The sequence below is a fragment of the Grampus griseus genome, assembly GCF_964374135.1.
Source record: "Grampus griseus genome assembly, chromosome: 3".
Taxonomy (NCBI): domain Eukaryota; kingdom Metazoa; phylum Chordata; class Mammalia; order Artiodactyla; family Delphinidae; genus Grampus; species Grampus griseus.
In genome coordinates this window covers 57,397,340-57,418,616 of record NC_139019.1, presented here as the reverse complement: position 1 = coordinate 57,418,616, position 21,277 = coordinate 57,397,340, and the positions used below count along the sequence as shown (strand labels likewise).

General features: G+C 40.1%; 1 protein-coding gene across 3 annotated transcripts in view; it reads right to left on the bottom strand.

Annotated features, from left to right (window-relative positions):
- The window catches only part of ARHGEF28 (Rho guanine nucleotide exchange factor 28), a gene marked incomplete at its 5' end in the record, with an annotated part of 260,851 nt that overhangs the window by 175,145 nt on the left and 64,429 nt on the right, over positions 1-21,277 (bottom strand). For 2 of the 3 annotated variants that reach the window (XM_082652386.1, XM_082652387.1), the window contains 2 exons: positions 9,884-10,177; positions 12,882-13,029. In XM_082652386.1, coding sequence (XP_082508512.1) covers positions 9,884-10,177; positions 12,882-13,029 — 442 coding nt within the window. The remainder of the gene's footprint in view (positions 1-9,883; positions 10,178-12,881; positions 13,030-21,277) is intronic. The other variant, XM_082652388.1, reaches the window with a different exon arrangement.

Genomic DNA, 21,277 nt, shown 5'->3' with positions numbered 1-21,277 from the left:
GCACAATCAGGAAACAGCCAAGCCCAGATTGAGAAATACTAAACTTTGCGGGTATGAGGTACAACTTTAGTGGGAGATCTTATCCCCTCCTTCAGCACAGAGGCACACTCAGGAAGGGATATTCTGGTGAGAGAAGAAGATAAATGGGATAAACCAAACAGGAAGTCAATAGATAAGACGAAGCCTACCTGGGATAAGAGTGAGGGTGGAAGGTTGGGAAAAGTTAATTAGAAGTCCAGATGGGGCTTCCCTGGTGGTGCAGTGGTTGAGAGTCCGCCTGCCAATGCAGGGGGCACGGGTTCGTGCCCCAGTCCGGGAAGATCCCACATGCCGCGGAGCAGCTGGGCCCGTGAGCCATGGCCGCTGAGCCTGCGCGTCCTGAGCCTGTGCTCCGCAACAGGAGAGGCCACAGCAGTGAGAGGCCCGCGTACCGCAAAAAAAAAAAAAAAAAAAAAGTCGTCCAGATGGCAGCTGTTACCCATGAAGGAAAATAAATCACAACATGCACCTTTATTTCATTCTTGCTAGGTGCCAATGACTACAAGGACTTTATATTTCTTGTTTCCATCTAACATTTATTAAGCAACTTACGTGTGTTATCTCATTTAATCCTGACAGGCACTGAACAAGGTAGGGGCAGAAACTGAGGCTTGACACAATTATGCAATTGCCCGAGCTCACTCAGATAGTAAATGGAGCATCAGGGATCTGAACCCAGGCTTTTCTACCTCTAAAACTCAAGTTCCTAACTGTTATGCTTCCAATTAGGCAAAGCTAATTAGATAAAAGAAGACAAACCCAAGAAAAGAAGGGCAGAAAAGATAGAACTTGAATAAATCAACAAACTGAGAGTCGGGAAAAGCAAGCAGAAGGAAACTAAGCCTCACCAATCCTCAGGGCTCAGGCCTGCACCCCACTCTCCAGATGTCGGCCTCATCTGTCTCCACATGCACATACACACACACACCCTCATGACAAACCTGCACAATAAAAGCTGCTACAGCTATAGATGTGGGGAAGAGAAAGTAGGCATGTGAGAATCATTATGAACTAAAACCTAGGGTAGAATTACAGAAGATACAGGCTTCTACCTATATAGTCTCATGCTCACATCGAGGACCATATCTGAAAGGATCAAGACAAGGCCTTGTAAAGTTCACTGGGGCCAAGTAAAAGGGGTGCTGCACCAGGACACAGGGCTGGTCACTTCCCTAGGATTATCTCATCACTTCTGGCTCACTGCCCGCCCCCTTTGCCAGGCCTCTCCCACCCATTTTCAACCATCAGCCTTTTAACCTCCAAGCATTTGGTAGTTTTGAAACCAGTATTTTATTTAATTTTTAAATAAAGTAGTACAAGGACAGCTGCCAGCATTCAAATCCTATTGAAGAAATCTACGAAAACAGCAAAATGTTAAACTTTTTTACTCAAGTATTAAGAGAATCCTCGGCTACAGTCATTTCCAAATTCAATTTTAGTCTCCTGTGTGCAAACCAAAACTGCCCTGTACATTTGAAGGGTTCCCAGAGGAGAACAGCCAGGGATGGAACACTGCCCCCCAGAGGTAAATTTCAAAACCTTCCACTTGCTTGAATCTGTTGGGAAGCACATTAGGGATGGGTGTTTGAAAATAAAAGCTTCCATTTACATTTTTTTCCTTGAAAATTTTGAGAGAGGGAGAAAATAACCTGAAATAACCTGAAAATAACCTGAATATAACCCTATCCTCTATTTCTCAGTTGTGAGAGTGGACATGTAATTCTCTACTCCAGTCTCAGGGCCACTGGTGCCCTGTAGAAGGCTTAATTTTTAAGGAAAAGTTTAAGCTGCTTTTTCTTCTTTAAAATACAGTGCCTTAAACAGAGAAGGTGCTTAATAAGAGTTGACTGACTTAACTGCAGGATAAGTCCAAATGATTTGACACGGGGAAAAAAGTTCTTTTCCTTAAGAGCCCAATTCTGTGTTAAACTCTTTACTGCCAGAAAAACCTATTCCTTAAAAACGAAAAGCTAAAAAAAGAAACAGAAGATAGAGAAACCAGTTTTAGGTTAAGGATTTTAAAACTTCACAAATGATGCACATCTGTGTGCATGTGTGTGGCTAAGTATTATGAAACAATTTTACCCATTTACCATAGGACCTGTCTTAAAGAACATTCTCTCCACCACTAGCAGTCATCCAGTGGGTTACCTTAGCAACTGAAGGAATATAATACCAGCTTTAAATGTCAGAAAAGAAAGTGTGGAGATGTCTGTCCCACCAGATACTATCAGAAGTGCCAGAAAGCTAGAAAGTAATACTGAGTGTATACACAACTGCTTGAAAAATGTCAAGATTTCCAAGAAAAACATATATCCCAGACTTAGTCAATACCCATAATGCATTAATTTTAAAACTCCTCCAAAATTGTTTTAAAAACCTAGGAACTTGTATTTTGTAATAATCTGTCCTTTATGGCTTTCCTACCCACTGGTAGGACATCAGCTGATGTTATCTCAAACTTTCGGTCCAGGACAAAGCTTTGGGGCAGAAAGACAAAGCTGACATTTCACATAGTCTGTGGGACAGCAAGCAAGTCTTCTAATCCAATGTACCATTCCCTGGCTAACAAGACATGGCACACAGGTGGGGACCAGCCAACCGGGCCTTGCTCTATTTCCTTTCGATTTCTAGAGCTGGCAGACTATATTCAAGGATAAAAACAACAGCCAAGCGCCATTTCAAGTGTTAAACAAACCCTACCTCTTCCTGGTTACAGATCTCTTTCCTCTATTCAAGGAAAGATAAACAGATATTTCCCTCTGTCAAACGTTGCGGGCCCACACGTTGCCTTCTCTCATTGCCTAGAAAGAAGGTGATGATTCCCGGTATGTGGCTTGAACCAAAATGTAGATGTCACAGAAAACTGGCAGTTCCCACTGAGTCTCTCATAATGAACTGTTAATTCTCACTTAATGGCGTTTCCTGCAGATAAGCAATATTACCATTGCTCTTTAAACTCCTTAAGGGAACACTAAACTATTAAGACACATTTAACAGTTGCTGAATAACCCCCATTCTTATAAACTTTCTAAGTCCTTTTGGTCGACTGCATTTCTTTTCCTTTTCCCCCCATTAGTTGTAAAATAGAGAAAAACATTCTCCTTCAAAGGGAATTTATAAAGACCCTACTAAAAAAGCACAGCATCATGCTAACCACCCTTCTTCCTAGTAACAGCAGTCCTTATCCATTAAACCTATAGCCCCTGATGAGGTTTCTACTTCTCCTTTAAGTCACTACTCATTACACTGTGACTTGTTACTACAGATACTATTTGGACTTGCCCTTACAACATGTATTCTGCAACCAATGCACCATTTCTCTAATTTCTGGATTCAAGTTTAAATATGTTCTGGTTGCTATAACTCCACTGGTGTTGCTTGCAAGGAAAGGAGCGTACTCTTGATCTGATATTTGGAATTAATCATTAAAATAATACATTCTCTAAGTTGTTCTCAGTGGGTCCTACCCGTTCCATCCATTGCTTCTCTTTGAGGACAGTTCTCCAACCAACCATACAACCACAGAATGAGAAGCCAGCGCCCAAAATACACTGGCTGTGTACCCAAGACAGCCCTGCAGAAAAGTTGCAAGAGCTCAGTTGGCTTACCCTAAATACTTTTTCCACTTATAAAACCAACTCTAAAGACAGGAATAAAGTTTAACTCTTTAAATTTGATAAAGCAATCTAACAGATATTTTCTTTGCTTTATAAAAAATTTTAATGTATTTGCCCTACAGATTCAATTCATGGTGCCACCTTTCTTAAATGTTCTTACCACAAAAAAGAAATGGTAATTATGTAATGTTAAGGAGTTATTAATGCTATGGTGGTAGTCATTTGCAATATATAAATGCACGAAATCAACACACTGTACAGCTTAAACATGCACAAATATGTTAATTATATCTCAATAAAGCTGCAAAACAGGTGCTATGTTTTTATAATTGGTGTAATTAATGAAGTGTTCTATTTCTTCCACAACAAAGAACTTCTTTCTGCCTATTAAGGAGACCTTTGCACATATGAAGTACTTTTACCTAGAGACCGGCAGAGAAGTCCAAACTCATTTTTCACAACAGTAATTTACTGTGGCAGAAGATGTCTTGAATCTGCAAATTGTTGCTACATATTGGTTTGTAAGTGTAAATACATGCTGTGAGAGAGAGACTTTATATGACTTTTTTTTTAAGTAAAGGGGCTTTTTTTCCTCAAGTCAGAATGCATAATCAAGACAAGCTCTACCTAATTCCACAGGTTGGGAGAAGAGCTACTATGTTCAGAGGCAAGGCCATCAGTCCTCCGAGATGGCATTTGTAGTCCCTTTGGGATCTTTACTCAAATGGCAGCCTCCCCACTGGTGATGGCAAGTTTGGTGCTTGCCAGCCACATCAGGCTTCTGGACACACAAGTGATTGGAAGTCATTTGATTGAGCAGGAAGGGAAGACTTTAACTCAAGTTATCTGAGCACCAACAGAATAAAAAAAGAGTATATTTTATGCCAGTTAACCTAATTGTCAAAATTATGCCCATCTCTGAGAAAAGAGTTCTGTCCAAAAAACAAACAAGCAAAAAATTCAGAACAAAAAAGTTAATCATGAAATGTTATGGGATAGTATGTTACTACTTAAAGTTTTACTGTAAGTGTGAGGCAGCTCAGAAGCTTTTATCATAAAAGCTATTTCACAGAAAGAATGGGTTTAATTTTATGAAACAGAAATCCAATTTTATTTATGGCACAAAATTAAATAAAACACAGGATATTTCCTTCCCTAGGAGAGTAACTTGGTTGCATTGTGAGTAATGATGGGTAAGATGCAGGGCCAAGGAAAGGCTCTGCTTTTCTTCATAAGACACAATACTCTGCTCAGATTCTGGCCCTTCTACGGGTTCTCAGGCCTTCCTGATAACTCTCAGTGTTTGAAAAGAAAGGAAAATAAGGGATTTATTATAAAATACAAGGAAATACAGCAATGCTTCACGGTAAGGTTCCCATCAGACTCTTCCACGACAAAGTCATTACAGAAATCAATTTTACTCATTCTGTAACATCCTCTGTACCCCCCTAAAAAACATAGATAAATACAAAGAATTTTAAATAAATGTGAATAGTAAGGTTTTAAATAGTTTTTGGACAGGTCTTAGGAGAAATAACTACTAGGGAAAAAAACTTTTCCATTTACGATGCTCCTACCATTAACACATGACGAACTCCAGTGGGCCACACGCCACAGTTTATTTCTCACTTTGCTAATGTAATTTATCTGCCTCAAAGACAAGCAACACTAATAAAATATGTATGCTGAAAAAAAGATGCATTGAGCTCGTAAGAGATTCTAAACGGCTTAGGTTATAACTCTACTACATTGAGGGGGAAGGACCAGGATTGTGACATAGGAGACTCCTGAACTTCCCTCCTCCCATGGAAATGCCAAATGTACAGCTACACACAGAGCAATTCCCACGGAGAGAAATCCAGTCACTAGCTCAATGACTCCCACACATAGGACTGGATGAGAAAATACCCACACTCACATGGGTAGGAAAGGCTGAGACGTACGCTTGCCATAAACCCCACCCCCAGCTCAGCGCCATACAATCAGGAGGGAACCTCCAACTTCCAACTTTTCCCTGAGGAATCAAGGGAACATGTAGCACCCCAACTTTTAAGGCTCCCACCTGGGATGGGCCCCCAAAACGCCCAGCTCTGAAGGCCAACAGGACTTACACCCATGAATCCCACAGAACTAGAGTAAATAAAGCAGCAGCTCTAGATGGGCATATAAGCAGGCACCTAGGCTGTCTCCCCAGGGCTCAGTGTTGACTAAGCAGGCAGAAACACCCGTCTCCCAGTCGTTCCCTGGAAGAGATTTGACTTCATACTTTATAAGCTGCTGCCCGAGCGTCCAGCATCTAAGTGGAATGCATCTAGGGGCTGGCTGTCATTCTCCCTGGACCCCAAGGAAGCCAGCTGGCAATCTCTCTGGAAGGAGCTGCTTTTATGGCTGTCACTCAAGAGACAGGTCCCAGATCCCCTGGCATTGACAGCCAATGGGGCTTGCATTCAGGAGTCCCACAGGACTGCAGTGGATAAAGAAGCAGTTGTTAATGGGTGTACACATAAGTACTTGCTGTAACCATTCCCCCAAGGTTCTGCACAGAGGAGCAAGCCAAAAACACCCATCTTCCAGTCTTTCCCTGGAAGGGATTTGACTGCATACTTTGCTAGCTTATGCCTTCTAATCAGCCTGCATCTAGGTGCTGGCTGAGATCCTCCCCCTTAGGACACTGATGGGTCTTGGTACACCCTCTACTACTGGGAGCCACTATGAACAAAGACAGCAACTTGGACTAGCACAAAGATTTAAGAGGCAACCAGGAGCTTGGGCTGGGATGATTGACAAGGTTCATGTACACAAGACCAGTCTGTCAAGACTGGGAGAGGTGGCTGTTTGATCTGATGCACAGAAACCAAAACAGAGTCCAGGAAAATGAAGAAACATAATAAGTTCCAAACAAAAGAACAAGATAAATCTCCAGAAACTGATCTTAATGAAATGGAAATAAGTGATTTATCTGATAGAGTTCAAAATAACAAAGATGTTCACCGAGGTCAGGACAGCAACACATGAGCAAAGTGAGAATTTCAACAAAGAGACAGAAAATGTTAAAAAAAGTACCAAACAGAAATCACAGAGCCAGAGAATACAATACCTGAAATGAAAAATTCAAAAGAAGAATTCAACAGCAAACTAGATCAAGTGGAAGAAAGGATCAGCAAACTAGAAGACAGGGGGATGGAACTGATCTAATCAGGGGACTGAAAAGAAAAAGGAGTGTTAACTCTGTCCCTGAACACTGATGTTGTAGAGAAGTTCTATTACAAGTCTAGGCTGCAAGCAATGTTACCTCAAGTACTACAAACTGTTCTTAGAGAAAGTCTAGAAATTTACTAGAAAGTTCAAGGAATTGTTTGCAATACCAAGATTTTGTCCTTTGCCTGTAGCTTCAGTTGCCCAGACCAACTGTAATTTGTTTTCCACATATGTACATACAATCTACTCTCTATACACGGAAATCCATTCACATACACACATGAGAGTCAACTTTTACTGAGAACTCAGTATGTTCAGACATTGTTGTAGAAGTTTCACCATACACTAATTCAACCATTGCAACAAGCCAATGAGGTGGGTACTATTATGCCTCATTTTAGAAATTAAAACCATGGCATCAGAACAGAAATAATTTGCCCAGATGATCTCAGAGACAGGAAGAAACTGGGCAAGGATTTGGCATATAATCTTTTTTTATATATATAAATTTATTTATTCATTTATTTTTGGCTGTGTTGGGTTTTCGTTTCTGTGCGCAGGCTTTCTCTAGTTGCGGCGAGCGGGGGCCACTCTTCATCACGGTGCGCGGGCTTCTCATTGTCGTGGCTTCTCTCGTTGCAGAGCACAGGCTCCAGACACGCAGGCTCAGTAGTTGTAACTCACGGGCTTAGCTGCTCCGCGGCATGTGGGATCCTCCCAGACCAGGGCTCGAACCCGTGTCCCCTGAATTGGCAGGCAGACTCCCAACCACTGCGCCACCAGGGAAGCGCAGCATATAATCTTAATGACTATTACACTAGAATTGCTTTCAAATAGAATACAATGTCTCACCATGTAAAGCAACTGCTCCAATTTTTCTCATGAAAATACATATATCTATATAATATATACTTATATATCTTGGTGACATAAATCTGTCTGTTATAAGGATATGGATAAACCAAAGGGTCATGATAGATGGAGGCTTGGAAAACAAGAACACATCTCCAAACATCAATGAAAATGGCAATAAGATAACCCTTGGCAATTTGGTGGTTAGCCCAGTTTTCCCCAAACTTATTTGATTATGCATCTCTGTCAGCAAAAATAATTGCACATATGCCCCAAACCCAGAAAATTGTATGCATATACTACTGTCAATGTACAGACTGAAGATTATGAAATCTTATTTCTAAATCTTAGGATAAAAAATAAATACAGCATGTGGATAACATGAATCCCACTTTGAAGGTTCTTAGTTTAGGCTGTTCATATGAAACTATGAAGTTCCATAACTTTCAACAATTTATCATTTTGCAGAGGCACAGACTGAACCACTGCAGAGTCCAACCTGCTATGCTGAGAGAGTTGCTGTGCTAGGAAAGTATCCCCCTCGCTGACCTACACCTGCCTCTCCATGAGGCTTTGAGGCTCTTTACTTATGTCTTTGAGCATGGTGACTAGTGAGAAATTATGAAAGCTTTATGTCTTTGTCAAAATGAGTCTGCCTTCCAAAATATAAAATACCCTCTAATATTATTGATAAAATTTGTTTTAAAAGCCAGGAGGCTTAAGCAAATGTAGTTCCTTAGCCAGAAAGTATATAATAGATAGATAGATAGATAGATACGTATATATACACTCATATGAATGAATATATGTATACGCATGTGTACATACACCAATAAATATATGAATATATGTGTGTATATACATATGAATAAAGTTCCTTAGCCAGAAAACATTTTTTTCCTCCTATACATACAGGAGAATTACAATAGCAATATCTAGGATGTGCAACTCCTTAAAGGTCTCAGGATACACCGCTCATTCATTCAAGTACTTCCTGAGCACCTGTTATGTGCCAAGCGCTTTGCTAGGTCCTTGGGGATGATGGTGAGCAGAACACACACCATCCACTCCCTCAGGAAGCCCACCCCTTCATGCATATCAGTCAGCTGCCACACAGCTAAGTGCAGCACATGGGACTCAGGCACGGATGACTTCTTTCATCCAAGGTCTTAAGAAATAAGAAACATCCTTAAGTGCCAGGAGAGTTTAAGTACAACCCTAATAAAGGAAAGAAATGGAGATCCTCTCTGATTGTGGCTTATGACCTTATGATTGATTCTGCTTAAAAAAAAAACATACCCCTTTTACCTAGAGTAGTTCATTTAATCTTAATCCATGACCAACTTTAAACCAACCTGTAACCAGAATTTATCAGGAAGCAGAAACTCTTAAAGACAGCATCATCCCACCACAAAGCTAAAGTCATAGGAAGAATACAGAAAAACAGCAATAGTACATGTTTGTGTCCAATAAAATACAGAGCAAAATTCTACCTCCAATAAAATTATGTTATTTGTCATCACCATAAGTAGTATGTGTTGAACAGTGTAGCCTCATGAATAGTATGAGCTTATATACAACACCTATATCTTTGTTCACACAGATTCCGAATAGTTTTAAGAGTCTATTTAATGATATTGAGTCTATTTAGCCTTTTAGTAAAGAAGGGGCATCCAGACATAACTCCAAAAGTTAGTATAAATATAGTAAATATGAATGCTGTCAGTGACACTGACATTTTCAAAGATGTCAATGCATTGGTTACATTTCCTGCATGGCCACATTTCCTCTCAGTGTTCCACAGAGTTGGCTGCATGTTCTTCCTTGCTCAATGACTCTACCTATTTGGAAATAGGACACCAATATCCCCTTCTTACAGCAAGAAAACATATCAGAGGAAGCGGAGCCACAGATCAAAGCAGCTGGCTCAAAAGCCTGCCACAAAGAAACAGTCCTTCCCTCCTTGAGGAAAAGCTCTTCACCCCCGGAACAGAGTGGCATCAACCAGCCCAGAGATGAGTGGCTCAGAATGTCAGGGATCCCAGATTGAATAGTGCAAGGCTCAGGTCAAAAGCAGGCAGGAAAACCCACCCAGGCAAACAGGCAACAAATTGTAAGGCACATGTGAACTTGACATAGAGAGGAGACATCTTAATTTCCTGGTAAGGACCCACCTTCAAGTGAAGAATTTCCCAGGACAGTCCACCCAAGAGGCAACTCCAGATGGGTCAGAGCCAGCACGAGCTCCTCGTCCAGAGCAGGCAATGCTCCCGCCGTCAGGGCAAATGGGGTCAGCAAGGTCTGGTGGCTACTGACTGTGAGGCGATCGGCTTGGGTGACCAGCAAACGAGCCAGCCTGCAGGCCATGTTGTCCACATAGGTCACGGAGTCAGAGCCCATGGTCACAGGGGAGTAACCTTCCGAGCAGAGGCACACAGACACCGTCACCGTCTCCTGAAGCCTGTGGCCTGGATGACAAGATAGTGAACAGTTCACCCAGAGTCTGCAGAAGATGCTCTCCCAGTGTCCAAAGCTTTGGCCTGAGCATACCACACGCTCCAGGAGAGCAGGGCAGAAAGGAAATGCGGCCAATTATCTTTAAATGCCGCCAAGCCTGTGGGTCCAAATGAACAATGACCCCATCTTCTTCCAGTGACTCCTGATTTTCAAACTGACCTTTATGAGCTCTGAGCATCTCAGGGCTGCTTTCCCATCATTACCACTGCTATTTGGCATAGCTTCACCTTGTACTTCTAGCCAACCATCAAATTCAAATTTGTCGTCTTCAAGGCCTTTGCCCTTTCCTGTTCTGGCATTTCCTTCTGAGTCATATGTTTTTATATATTTATTTAGGTGATAGTTTTATAAGGTAGCACCACAAAGTTACACAAGTTTACCCTAGTTCCTCAGAGTTCTTCTGAACGTGAGTGGGGTGGGTAAACACTTCTCAACAGAAACATTATATAGACTGTTCATTGGCCCACCACCACTTCTGAGAACGGCTTCTCTGTCTTGTAGATGTTCTTAATACTTCTGTTGGGTGGTCGCCTAATCCTGCTACCCGTCCCTCTCCTTACACTCCATTTTACCAAGGTTGGTGAACTTCTACCCAGGTATGTTTTTATGTTGTCCTCGGCAGAATGTCCAGGAATTATCACCACCAAACTTCTGTGATCATGATATTAACAGCCGGACAGAAGAAGGGCTAACATTCAGCCACCACTGGCCCCCAAGCAAACGCCTAATGGGTGCAAATCATCTTTGCTCTGCCTTATCCCCCAAAGCTTTTCCCCAGAAGCTATGCTGCCAGGCTTCAAGGAATAAGAGCGTCCCAGGTTTACCAGGCAAGAGCTACTGCTATCGTCACATCATTGCCTTTTTAAAGTGGTCCAATGGTACAGCACAGAGTGGAGCCCCTACCCCCAGACCACACACGTCCACTATATACTACAGAAAACTGTTGTACCTACTTTGGAAAGGTACCCTGGTAAAGCTGTATCCAGGAAAATGTACGATTCAGAAATGTGGACTGTCTGCAGTGAGTTTGTTAAAATCAAGGTAAGAACTCTCCCTTCTAAGCAGGCCACAATATAATCATAAAAGATTTTCTGTAACACACAAGGAGTAGGAAGGAGGTTCACCCCTACACGCAAGTAAAGAAAAAGACAAAAGTTTTGATGTTAGGAGTGGCGCTTTAGTTATCATTTTTATTCTTTCTCTTATAAGAGGCTGATAAAAAAAAAAAGAGAAAAACCAAGAAACAGGGCCAAGCTAAATGCAGCAAAAACGTCAATGTAAATACCAAAGCAAAAGGGAGAGGCAAAAGAGACTAGCAGCCAGTATAACTCTGTGCCATTAATGTGGTTTGACTTTTTTTCTTGGGAGGATGGGAGTTACTGGGCCTGAGAGAGAAGCGCTTAAAATTGCCCAGGGCTTCCCTGGTGGTGCAGTGGTTGACAGTCCGCCTGCCGATGCAGGGGACATGGGTTTGTGACCCGGTCTGGGAAGATCCCACATGCCGCGGAGCGGCTGGGCCCGTGAGCCATGGCCGCTGAGCCTGCGCGTCCGGAGCCTGTGCTCCGCAACGGGAGAGGCCACAACAGTGAGAGGCCTGCGTACAGAAAAAAAAAAAAAAAAAAAAAAAAATTGCCCAAAGCCCCAGAAATTGCACAATAGATTGATTCAGTGACCAAACCCAGGTAGGTCTGAAAGGTCTTTGTACATCACTACAATTCTCTATGTCTGTGTTTGCATGTTTCCTGTCTTCCTTCTTCCCACATGCAACAGATATACTACAGAAGCACTTAGAAACATTTTTCTTTTAAAAATGAGGCCAGTCTTACCTATTAAAAAATTGAAGGTTCCCTCTATGATACAATTTAAGAAGGCCTAAGAGACCCACAGTTAAAACCAACCAATCAACAAACAAGAAAAACACCACAAACCCTCCTTTCCTGCAGGTTATGGCATATTAATTGCACCTTTAGTCTACAGCTTGATGTCTCAGATGTACAACCCACATGCCAATGAACATACAAAACAACTGTACCTGAGGAGGGGCTGTTACTTCATGATAACACATTAACACGATACATTAATTTGTCATCTGTCACCGTGGTACTTGAAGACAGCTGGGAAAATTACAGGTTTCAGAATGTGAACATTTTGGTGGTGGGAAGAGACAGTTCCGGAAGCTGAGATCCAGCAGGGAAGTGTCTGGATGGACATGCTGCTAAGGAAGGAACCCCTGCCACCCAAAAGAGCAAAGCAGAGAGCAGCTGCTGGACTGACCACAGGAGAACGAAGACCACTGTCAAGTATCTCAGATCTGCCTGAGCTGCCCTTGGCCACGGCCCCGGGACTGCAGGCAGCAATACGAAGACAGAGCGTCTTCTCCACGGGATTGCATCCAGGGCACCCCCAACCTGGAGGTTAAGTCCAAGGTGGGCTGCTCAGGGAGCTGCAGACACAGCTGGAAGTGGCTCAGACGTGAGATAACCCAGTGTGAGTGTTCTTCCTTACATACACATACACACACACTCACACACACAAACGCACAAACACACATTCTCGCACACACATACACTCTCACTCATACCCATCCCACCTCGGAGCACCATGAAGGTGCTCACAGACGGGTTTTTCAATTGCACGATAAAGAGGACACCTCACCTGGAACGCTGGATTGGAGAACGTTATCCTCCGTGCGCTCTGCAATCACGATGTGTCTCTGATGAGATCCGTTATAAATGAAGTAAAACTCGGCATCTTTAGGAAGATAAACATTTTTGCCAAACTTCGCATAGACCGTCATCTGCCCCTGAAAAATGAACAAATCAAGGTATCATCACACTTTCTCGTCCTGGCTCTAAGAAACCACAATAAAAAGGGCCCCGAGGGCTTCCCTGGTGGCGCAGTGGTCGAGGGTCCGCCTACCGATGTGGGGGACGCGGGTTCGTGCCGCGGTCCGGGAGGATCCCGCGTGCCGCGGAGAGGCTGGGCCCGTGAGCCATGGCCGCTGAGCCTGCGCGTCCGGAGTCTGTGCTCCGCAACAGGAGAGGGCACAGCGGTGAGAGGCCCGCGTACCGCAAAAAAAAAAAAAAAAAAAAAGGGCCCCGATACAAAACAGGGTCCTTTGTAATGTTCATTTGATGTGGGCGAGCCCAAATATCGTGAATCCTTCTTCCTAACAACAATGTTTTGGACGACAGGGCGATGTTTCCTGATCTATTTAAGTATGCGTGTCAGAGCTGGTTTGTTCTGTTTTCAAAACTGAAGAAGTCAGAGCATACAAAAGAATTTCTTTATTTACTAGATGTGCAATTATGATACTTGGTTGTATTTTACTTTCTTTGAATTCCTACTACCTGATGAACATCATTGCTTGTATTAATTTTTTCCTGTACCTGAGATACCACCATAGTATAAAGCTTCAAAATAACTATTCTTAGCCATGTCCTTACACTGTACTGGACCACAGCGGCTTGTAAGAACCTTAATTAAATATTCACAAACATTGCCAAATAAACAGCACTATGTGATCCAACACTTGCTGTGCCCTTTCCACTGGTTTGTCTTCTCTGAGGGATTTCTCTGTCTTCTTTCTTATCTAGTCTGGCCTCACACTTTCTCTTGAAAGCTTCTGGTTGGCACAAAGCCCTGCTAAATATCCTGGTCCCAAGGAGAGGAGCTGCCAGCCTGGGTCACTGAGGCACTCTGAGGAAGGAAGGAAAGAAAGAATGAATGGGCAGCAGGCTAATGCTCCCCAGTATATCATAATCCAGAGGCGGTGTCGGGCCCTTCAATAAGTGCTACAACCAAGGCAGCAGGGACGGATGAGCCTGCCAGACTGTCTGGGGCCTGGAAGGCTTCAAGGATTCGGGATGCTCCCTCCCCTCAACCACAAAAAGGCAATACAAAGGGGGCCTCCAGGGAGCAGGTACATACCACCCAGCTTGTGGGAGTGGCAGGAAAATGGAAACCAGGAGGTGGGAAGGGTCACCCACTTTGGAGGGCCTCCAGAGCTCAGCCCAGTGTGGAGAAGCATCTGGGCTTTTGTGTGCTTGCCCAACAAAAACAAACCCACTCTTCGAGAGTTCCTCAGCCCGTGACAGGAGAGAAAAGTGAACACAGAAAAGCCTCCACAGTCTCCTTAACATCTGTTTGCCTTTGATGATAATTAGCATGATATTCCTTAGGATATCAAGAGGTAGGTCAATCAAGGACCAAAAACAAAATCAGCGTGGACCTCCTCTTTCCAGTAACTACATGGTTGTTCTAGTTAAAATTTTAAAAATAAACGGGCTATGTTTCCCTAGTGGTTTGCAATCCATCACACACATAAAACCTCATCTTGAATCCTTAATAGGAATAAATACACATTGTGGAGTTCTGAAAAAAAAAAAAAACCAGTTCACAGTTTTGAATTGTCCTTTCTCTGTGTGTGTGTGCACGCGTGCACACACACAAACACATAATCAATAGAAAGTAACACGCCAAGAAAAATCTACCATACAATAGCTTCCAAAAAAGAAAAAACGAAGTTCAGGAAGAGGATCTGAAAAGCAAAAAACAATAACAAACGTCTGACATGACAGACAGAGGAAACTTAGATGAAATTCCATTTCCTAAAAACAGAAGAACAGCTTGCTTTAGTCATGTTCCCGGTTTCTAAAGAGACTGTTAATTATCCACGGACAAAATCTGAACCGACCTGTTGGTGATACATTTTTGTAATGCTAGAAAATAAATTGTATAAACAGATCAAAGTTTTCCACAGATCACAAGGATATCTAATCTGTATCTATTCAAAACAACGATCATATTACTACTTGATTTGGTTAGGTGAACCAGGACCACAACTTATGAAAGTGTTTGCAACCCTTTTCAATGCAATACAACTCCAAACAGGAGAGTTTTATAATTCAACCATGCCTCCCTTTCAACACCATACCAGGCTTTATATTGGTCAAAGAAGATAAATAACAGTCAGGTCAGAAATAAGACATGGCCATTAAAGAGAGATGCTCAGAAGTCTTAGCACTAAGAATAATTCAGCAATAAAAAGGGTCTCTCATTTGCTAATCACAAAGAGATCAGAAAGATATGGTGAAGAATATTATGGGAGGAGGAGGGAGGGGATGATATAGAAACGAACAAAGAGACCCAATGAGATAGAAAGGAATGGGGGGTGGAGTGGCAGGAGAGGAAGACAGGGAAAGGAAATATGAATATGAACAAGAACGTTTTCATTCAGAAAAGCTGGACAAAGCTCAAAGGAGATTTAGATAAAGCTACCAAGAAGACCAGCAGAAGGAATGAGCTTCTCGTCATGTGCTGAGGAACAAGCACAGCATAAATGATAAGGCACAGGTGACAATTTTTGACTAAGACTGAGGACTTTCTAATCACTGTGGCCATTCAAAATCTACTTTTCTCAAAAGGCCACTCATTTTATTAATGGCAAAGATAAATTCCAATGTACAGATTTCCAGTGTGTCGCCATTATGTCCCCATCTGGATTTAATTGCATACTTTGTTTTAGGCAATTGAAAACTATAAATTTTTGTAAATGAATGTTGGCATCAATATCAGAATCATTCTGCTTCTATGCAGAAAAAATAGAGATGTGTTATAACCTTTCTGTCAATTCACTATATTCCAAATTAAAAAAAACAAAAAACACTCAGCTACTTCACTGAAACTCCTGGAAACAATAAGAGTCTTAATAGGCAAAATGATCTTCCCAAATTAATCTGTAGATTTAATATACTCTAATTAAACTGAAACTAAATTTGTCAAATGAAACTCAACAAGCTTACTGTAAAGTTCATCTGGAAGAATAAATACACAAGACTAGAAGCAAAAGTTTTGAGAGAGAGAATAATGTTTGAGCTGTGGGGGGAGGGATCAGACCATCAGAATTCCATGGCAGAATTTCCTGCCTTGGAAATTATGTAATAATAAAGGTGGCATTTCCAATCAGTGGGGAAAGAATGAACTATTCAATAAATCATTCTGGTACAGTAGCTATCCATCAGAAGCAAAAACATTCTTCACACCAAATACTTAAATTCCCAATTAATTCAATATTGAACTTAATCCATAAGTGCATAAAATTAGAAAACTGTCTTAAATTTTTCATTTTTGAACAAAATGATAGCAATTAAAGCTATCTAAATTTCATCTATACTGACACCACCCTAGTTTATCAACCTTTTTTAATTTTTCCTATTTCCTTCCAGTCTTTGTTCAATGCACAGCTAATTATTACATAGTTATACTCATGGCATAAATACACATATGGTTGTACTTTTCGCCTATCAAAAGCATTTTTCCATGTTGTTACAGTTTTTGGCACCATTTTTAATAGCATTCCATCAAGTGTTTGATGTTCCATAATTTACTTAATCATTCCTCTATTGTACATTAAGGGTATTTGGAGCTTGCTAATATTATTTAAAAAATACTACAATAAATACTTTCATGTGTATTGTTTTTATGCTTTAAATTACTTTTTTAGAGTAGAATTCCAGAAATGAGGCCAAGAATGGGCACAATTGTCACCACTGCTTTCCAAAAATGTATCGACTTTCATTACCACCTGTGCTGGTCAAGAGTATCATTTTCATTCCAACTTTGCCAAAACTTTCTTTTTTATTATTTCCTAAGTTGACAGATAATAAACAGTTCCTCATTGATTTAATTCCTATTTTTTCCACTGCCACTGAAATTTATTGCCCATTTTTATCAAAGCCTATTACTAAATGGTACCAGCAATGTTAGTGGCCTGATTAAATTTTGCTTTAAAGAATTCTAGTCTTCCCTCTTCTATTTACATCTAAGTTCACCTTTGCCATAGGCAGGCCAAAATTTTCACTTTCCCAAATGAACCCATTGAGAACAACATCAAAATCAGCCCCTTTCCCCTGTTACTTTCTTGTGGCCAAATCAAAAGCACCCAAACACTCCTGTAAAACCACTAAAGGTCAGGTAACACGGAAAACAGGAATAACTAAGGTAGAAAACTTAACTAAGTATAATCACACTAAATATCTCTCAATATAAGCACAAACAAAAAAAATTAGGCAAATTAAACCAACATTTTTTACAATCAAGTATCCCCCTAGAGAAATTCTACTTGTAAAACTCATCAATAATTCTCAAAGATCAAACCTTCTGCTGAAATGCTGTTATCACGTATGGATTTCACCAAAGAAACCAAAGCGGTATTAAATGTATTTGCCACCATAAACTATTCCATCCAACTCTCCCAGCTCCTCTTCCAATGGCATTTAAAATGGAAATGGACAGTGACCTTGATGTGCATATTCTAAATATTTTTCATTTATCTACAATGGTCTCTAATTCAAGTTCTCTAATACCCTGAATAACTTGGTGGCTGTATTATCTTGATCACTGAGTATTCTTGTACTAATGTTCTCCTTCCCTCTCTCCCTTTCTTCTCTCTCACCCTCTATAGACAATGTATCTGTGTTTACTTTGTTAATAACAGCGTCATTTGCTGGACAACAACCTTAACTATGTAGTTTCTAAAATACCTGGCATGACAGGCAGTAAACAAATACTATAGTTTCAAATGATGACAATGAGAACAAAGTGTGCATCCTTTTATAGTGAGGTTTCTTCATCTGTGGCCACAGAAAGAGTCCATATGGGTCTCAGTTGGTCTGCGAACCTCTAAAAATTGTGAGCAAAACTGTTTATGTGCATGTGTGTCCAGTTTTCTAAGGAAAGGTTTATGATTTTTATCACATTCTCAAAGGCATCCAAAGATTCAAAAAATGTTATGAACCATAGTTTTCGTGGTAACAAACAAAAATGGGAATTTAATAAATGCTTTTTATTGATAATTGTCACCTTTTCATATGACAGTAAGACTGTTCTGTTTTCTAAGGTATTCTAGTATTCTACACAGACTTTACATGGGATGATTTTTTGACAGAAGTACAATGAAGGTAAATGCTAATTGACATTAAATATTACAATAAATGTTTCCTAATACATGCCATTAAAACCATTATCATAATATAAATATAGCACTCTAAGTGAACTATCAAATTTGATTTTTTGTTTTTAGTATTGGAATCTTGACCTCTTCATAGTAACCAAAAAAAAAAAAAGTTAGTAATTCTACCTAGAGACTTCTCTGCAGAGCACAGTGTGTTGAATGTTGTAAGATCCTTAACAAATAAATTTTTAAAAGATGCATTGTCCCATGTCATAGGTAAGTGAATAAAAGTACAGGTGCTAGTTAGTACCGGCACTAACAGGATCCCAGAGCCAGATGAACAGTATTGGGCTTCTTGCTTTCTGCCCCACCCTCTAAGTTATACTATCTTTACATTCCTCAAGCAAAATTCCAAAGAAAGGGCTGTGGGCACAAAATTTTTTATTTCTAATTACTGTATTCAACTCAAATATTTCTTTAAAACAAAGTTTGAGAATGCAAAAATTATTTCCTATATGTTGTGTGCACATATTAGATATAAATGCATATCTGTAGACATACATATATTATTTTATACGAACAGCATATAAAGTGATTTCTCATGTATTTTCTCATCTTATTCCCACAATAATGTCTGGGAAGTATTATGATGATTTTTATTTTATAAATGAGAACACTGATACTACTCTCAGGTCCAGTGTGTGGCAAAGCCACAAATAAATCTAGATCTTCCTGTTTCAGGCCCAGCACACTTTTCTCCCCAACATGTCATGGTACAACCAGCAAGTGCTCAGGTATTAATTGATTTATCTACACCTTTACACTTAACTCAACATTTATTTTGTGTACTGAATACAAGGATTCTCATCCTGAAACCCATGGGTAGAGGTGGGGTTGAGAGGGAATGGGAGGTAGGAGAAATGTTGCTTAATCCCCATGAAGATATATGCACAGATTCAAGCATCCATCTGGGGAGAGTGTCTGTCTTTTAACCAGAGATTCCTAGGAGGGTACAAGGAGCATATGATTCAAAAAGGTTAAGAACCGCTGATTTAAAGCATCTTTCGTACAGTGTAAAATATAAAGGTCATTAAAATTTACTATCCAAACCAAATCTAAGTCAACAAAATTCAGCTGAATATAAATTGGTTAGATCCAGGGGAAAATATCACAATGTCATTTTTTTTAAGGAAGGTAAACCAAAATGAGCTAAAAGACTTATATGTTTCTTCAGAAATAGCCTTTGGGGTAGGAATGGCTTTTTTTCCCATACAGGATGAAATAGAACAGAACAGGCCAACATTCCTGCTGATAACAAGAAAATAAAGACTGAAAAATTACAAGTAATATTCTTAAAAGCATCAGAAAACTATGGAATTGAGAATAAAATATAATAAAAACTCTGGAAAGGGCAGAACCACTCTGAGAGGTTACAGAAGCTAGAAGACAATGGAATGGTATCTTTAAAACAATGAAAGAAAGTAAGTGATGACCTAAAATTCCCCACTTAACAAAAATATTCTTAAAAATGAAGTTGAAATTAAACGTTTAAGACACATACTGAGGGAACTCACTGCCGGCAGGCCAGCACTAAAATAATTACTAAAAGAACTTATTCAAGAAAAAGTAAAATGATCTCAAACAGAAACACGAAAATACAAGAGGCAGTGAGGGGACTTCCCTGATGGCGCAGTGGTTAAAAATCTGCCTGCCAATGCAAGGGACACAGGTTCGAGCCCTGGTCTGGGAAGATTCCACATGCTGCAGAGCAACTAAGCTGAGCCTGCGCTCGAGAGCCCCGCGAGCCACAACTACTGAGCCCGTGTGCCACAACTACTGAAGCCCACACACCTAGAGCCTGTGCTCCACAACAAGAGAAGCCACTGCAGTGAGAAGCCCATGCACTGCAACGAAGAGTAGCCCCCGCTTGCCACAACTAGAGAAGGCCCGCGCTCAGCAACGAAAACCCAATGCAGCCAAAAATAAATAAAATTAAAAAAAAATAAAATTAAATAAATAAAAACACTATGAACTATAAACAAAAAAAAAGAGGCAGTGAGGCACAATGAAGTGAGTAAATATAATTAATACCTAATGTACAAAATAATAATTAAAATGTCATGGAGTGTAAAGTATTTGTACAACTACAATGTCTGACTACAGTAACATAAAAGGGAAGTGGAATTAGAGTATCTAACAGTTCTGGAAAAATGTTAAAAGTAATAACTTACTATATTTATAATATGTCAAATCTACATGTATGTTGAGAGTAACCACTAACAGAATAGTAAAGGAATGTAAAGCTAACAAGTCATAGAGTAAAAAACGAAATAGAAAATACTCAAAAACATAAGACAGGAGAAATTAAGAACATAAAACGTGTCAAATAGAGAGTTATATGATAGATATTAATCCAACTATATCAGCAATTATATTAAATATAAACAGACTGACCCAAATACAATACTGAGACAGTTAGGTATGGATTTGTAATTCGATAACAGTTACAATACCTATATGTTGCTTACAAGAGACACGCTAAAAATAACACAGAAAGTTTAAGTAAAAAGATACACTATGCAACACTAACCAAAAGAAAGCTAGTAGAGCCAAAACAGTATCAAAGTAGTTTTTAAACCAAGACATATTACTAGAGAAAGAGGAACTTTTCATCAGACAGTGTAAGTTAAACAAGATGATACAGTATTAAATCTGTATGCATCTAATACAGACATAGCTTCAAAATATATAAAAGAAAAACTGACAAATTCACAATCACAGTGGGAAACTTTAACATGGCTCTCTCAATAGCTGATAGAGCAAGCAGACAAAATTGACAAGGATATAAAACATCTGAATTATACAATTACCAAGATTACTAATCAAAAGGAATAATTACCATAAATTAGATGTATACAGTAATATTTATTAAAAAGGCATCCATTATCAAAACCTCTGCATTAAACTCAGTTAAACATAGACACAAGCATAAAAAATTCTTGACGATTTTCGCATTTGGTGAAATGATTCACCACTATAGAATTGAAATAGCCTTTGTTTCTGTAACACAGCTAAATTGAGTGAAAAACAATTCATG